The sequence below is a fragment of the Bidens hawaiensis genome, unplaced genomic scaffold (assembly GCF_021521415.1).
Source record: "Bidens hawaiensis isolate Kalapana, Puna unplaced genomic scaffold, B.hawaiensis_p1.1 tig00009253_1, whole genome shotgun sequence".
Lineage (NCBI taxonomy): Eukaryota > Viridiplantae > Streptophyta > Magnoliopsida > Asterales > Asteraceae > Bidens > Bidens hawaiensis.
In genome coordinates, this window is record NW_027491683.1 from 88,406 (window position 1) to 92,510 (window position 4,105).

The window sequence follows — 4,105 nt, forward strand, 5'->3', positions numbered from 1 at the left end:
TGTGTGGTTATTGATGGATAACTTAGAATGGTTGAAAAGGCTACAAGGTAAGGTATGGATTATACTATGTGGTTCGACAACCGCTGGCTTGGACACCAAAGCTTTCTGCAACATGGTATAATAATTTTCTGAGCAACAACACGCATCTTGTCGATAAGGAAATATTAAGGCATTATACAACTTCATAAGAATGTCATGACGTCATCAAAAGTAGATGCATACAAGCTTATGCAAATTTGTTTTTGTATAAACCAGTGTTTGTATTATTTATATTAATAAGTCTACATAATTTGGTTTTTATGTAAATGATCTGCCATAGGAACAGGAAGGTCAAGGGTGATTAACTATCTGGATTATTCAAAAAGAAATGAGAGTTAAAAATACAAACATGTCGTGAAAAGAATGGATTTCTATAACCAAGGTCCTTTAAAATAGGTTTGCGAACCACGCAATTGAACCCAAACCCGTTTAGGTTCTTTAAAACAGCTCCCATTAATAAACCCAACAAAAATTTATCTTTTCACCGACGTGGGACAAGCTCCATTTTCACAGTTTTTCATGTTTCAGCCACACAACCTATAGTGTTGATATCTCATTCATCTTAGCACCATTTTGAACACAGTTTGGTTTGTTGTGATCCTCTCGCATAGAAGAACATAAACACACTAAATAACATAAAAACAATATTTGTGCCCAAAATAAATAAAAAACGCATTTTCACTGGAATTTCAACAATAAGTTTTTGGTTGAGGCGTAATTGACTGAGGATTTTGAGAAGGGTTGTTTCTGGGAGTAAGCATACGTGTTGGCAAGCAATAGTCAACTCGAGGTGGCATAATTAAAGTCCATGTTAGAAAGAAGAAGTGTAGGCCTAACAAGCCCAATGATTTTCAATCCTGTGCATAATCAACACATGTGTGAATTTAAAAGTATGTTGTAACGATGACACATGTTTTTAAACATATCCTACACTAGAAGTGTCAAGGGTTACAGATTTAGGCTAGCAAACTTTTTTTTTATTAATGAAGCATATCAAAACGGAGTCTTAGTAACTTGTGACATGGCGTTCCGGATTATTTGACAAGACAGCAAGTAGGACATCCTAGAGCAGTAAAAAAGTTTTTCAAGTAGTGACACTGTAGTGACTTAGCAAGTAATAATAATAATAATAATAATAATAATAATAATAATAATAATAATAATAATAATAATAATAATAATAATATGATTTTATTTTATTATTTTTTTTTTTTGAAAGAGGGTAATAATAATAATCATCATTTTAGGGGTGGATCGGTGGTAATTATGGATTGGTCTACAAATACCCCCATTCTCTCAACTTTCACATGCAAAAATGAAAACAACCACCATTTCTTTCTTTTTCTTCCTCATTTATGCTCCTGGACCACTTCTTGAAGCCTCCAACAATGGCGAGAGAGGATTACTATTTGAAGAGTCCCTGATCAAAAGAGCCGATTTTCCATCCGGGTTTCTGTTTGGAGCAACCACTTCTGCTTACCAAGTCTATCTTCACCTCTTGCTCCCATAATTATTATAACTTTTTATCACTTAACCAATGAAGTAAGTTATTTTGACAGGTTGAAGGAGCCTATCTTGAAGATGGAAAATCTTTAAGCACCTGGGATGTATATTGTCACTCCCTAGGTTAGTATAATGGAGTCTCTTATGTTTAATGTTTATATATACCACAATTTGATTTTGATTCCAGTGATGATCAATATTATATCGCTATTTATAAGGTTGTGGAGAGAATGGGGACAATGGAGATATTGCAGATGATCATTATCATATGTTCCTGGTTCATTTTAAATTACTTCAATGTCTTATATACAATACCGTTCCATATATCACCTTCTTTATTTGAAATTTTGATTTTTGTTACACAGGAAGATATCGAGTTGATGCATTCTCTTGGCATACAAGCATACAGATTTTCGATATCTTGGGCTAGAATTCTTCCAAGTATTACCATCCCTAAATTACATTCATTATCTTTTCAACTTTGCGTAATTAATTTGTTGTATATTTTGTTGACCAGGAGGAAGGTTGGGTGAAGTTAACCCTGCTGGCATCATGTTCTATAACAAGATCATAGACAATCTCATTCTCAAAGGTGCTATGAATTGATTTTAGTCATCTTTATGACTACCGGGTTCAAATTCATGATTCTTTATTAGATTGAGTGATGATTGAAGCATTTTTTTTTATGAATTGTGAAATAAATAGGAATTGAACCATTTGTGACGATTTACCACGCGGATTACCCTCGGGAACTTGAAGACAGATACTATTCTTGGCTAAACCCTGAAATGCAGTATGTCTAAAACGTCATTAATTGTTCGACGATTCCTTAGATGTTTGTTAACTTATTATTTATTTTACTGGCAGAGAAGAGCTTTTATATTTAGCAGAAATCTGTTTCAAGTCTTTTGGAGACCGAGTGAAGTATTGGCTCACGATGAACGAACCTGAAATAGTCGCAAAATATGGTTACGAAATAGGGTTGAATCCACCGTCTCGTTGTTCAGAGCCTTTTGGCAATTGCCTTCATGGAAATTCTGATGTCGAGCCACTCGTGGCTATGCACAACATGATATTGGCCCATGGCAGGGCAGCCAAGCTATATCATGAATATTTCCAGGCAATCTATTACTACTCATTAAAATTTCACTCAACATTTAAAGATTTGTTTATTTGACATGTTGGTTTGTATGTGTAGCCTAAACAAGGTGGCTCAATTGGTGTTACTGTAACCGGTAACATGTATGAACCACTAACAGACACTGAACTTGATCACCAAGCTGCCAAAAGGGCATTTGCTTTTCATACTGGCTGGTAAGTAGTAACTATTTTGAATGTATATTCGCGAGAAAGTTATATGATCTTTGTTCAACTTGTTCTCATTAAACAGGTTACTTGATCCATCAATAATTGGAGACTACCCAGAAGAAATGAAGGAATATCTTGGAAGTGACTTGCCAAGTTTCTCCCTTGATGAAAAGAATTTTATGAAGAATAGCATAGATTTTATTGGCATTAACCATTATTCGGCTGTATATGCAAAGGATTGTACTAATTCTAGTTGCTTGGTGACCGAGAATCGTGCAATCGAAGGCTTTGTGGGGACGGTTGGAGAGCGTGATGGCGTGCTAATTGGTGAACTTGTAGGTTATTACCTTTTAATCATAATGTGTATTAGTTGACATTACGACATTTTTGTTTATTACAAATACAGACAGGGATGGAAGGATCATATGTTGTTCCTAGAGGCATGGAAGAGATTGTTAATCTTATCAAGGTTCGATACAATAACACACCCATGTTTATTACTGAAAATGGTTAGTGTCCCCATTTTCATATTTCGTAGCATATTGTCCCGTTTCGATTATATCTACTTCTTTTGCAGGGTATTCTTCACCGGACGTGCAAGAGTAACGAGTTAATGTGCTAACTAATGACATCAAGCGAGTTGAATATCATGCAAAATACCTTGCTTCTTTAGCCAAGTCTATTAGGTTAGCTCAGAAATCTTTATGTATATTTTATTTTTAATTTTAACAGCCGCTGATCAGAAGAAAAGTTGTTTGAAATAACAGAGAGGGAGCAGATGTGCGCGGATATTTCGTATGGTCATTTATGGACTGCTATCAATGGAACCTTGGTAATAATGTGAGGTACGGACTCTACTATGTGGATCAGCAAACTCTAATTAGGATACCAAAGCTTTATGCAAGATGGTACAAGAATTTTTTGACCAACAACTTGAATTACTTGTCGATAAACGGTGACAGTTCCAATAATATTAATTAGGCAAGACAAAAAAATGGGTCTAGATGTGAGCGCATATGTTGTGTTTTCAACATATACGCCACATATGTTATGCCGCATGTATGTTATACGCCACGCCGCATAACATATGCACCGCGTAAGTATATGTATATATAGGTTTGCTTGTTTCATTGCATTGTAAGAATTTATTTTGAGATAATAAAATTTCTCTCTAATGGGTCTTGAAATATTTACACTTTTGGCCTTGAATTTTGTCAAATATCTACACATCAACCATAATTCATTCTTGTCGTGA

The 4,105-nt window shown here is 34.9% G+C and overlaps 1 protein-coding gene across 1 annotated transcript; it reads left to right on the top strand.

Moving 5' to 3' along the window:
* Positions 1 to 1,342: 1,342 nt before the first annotated feature.
* Positions 1,343 to 3,833, top strand: LOC143531833 (putative inactive beta-glucosidase 14). Its single transcript, XM_077027041.1, has 12 exons — positions 1,343 to 1,522; positions 1,599 to 1,665; positions 1,761 to 1,819; positions 1,908 to 1,983; positions 2,060 to 2,134; positions 2,248 to 2,335; positions 2,410 to 2,662; positions 2,741 to 2,856; positions 2,933 to 3,185; positions 3,257 to 3,359; positions 3,428 to 3,536; positions 3,618 to 3,833. The coding sequence occupies exons 1-11, from the start codon at positions 1,355 to 1,357 to the stop codon at positions 3,454 to 3,456; spliced, it is 1,287 nt and encodes a 428-aa protein (XP_076883156.1). The 5' UTR covers positions 1,343 to 1,354; the 3' UTR covers positions 3,457 to 3,536; positions 3,618 to 3,833.
* The last annotated feature ends 272 nt before the right edge of the window (positions 3,834 to 4,105 follow it).

Coding starts and splice junctions, on each gene's coding strand:
- LOC143531833 (XM_077027041.1), top strand. CDS start 1,355: ATGAAAACAACCACCATTTCTTTCTTTTTCTTCCTCATTTATGCTCCT. Junction 1,984..2,059: donor TTGGGCTAGAATTCTTCCAA/GTATTACCATCC, acceptor TTTGTTGACCAG/GAGGAAGGTTGGGTGAAGTT. Junction 2,857..2,932: donor TTTGCTTTTCATACTGGCTG/GTAAGTAGTAAC, acceptor CTCATTAAACAG/GTTACTTGATCCATCAATAA.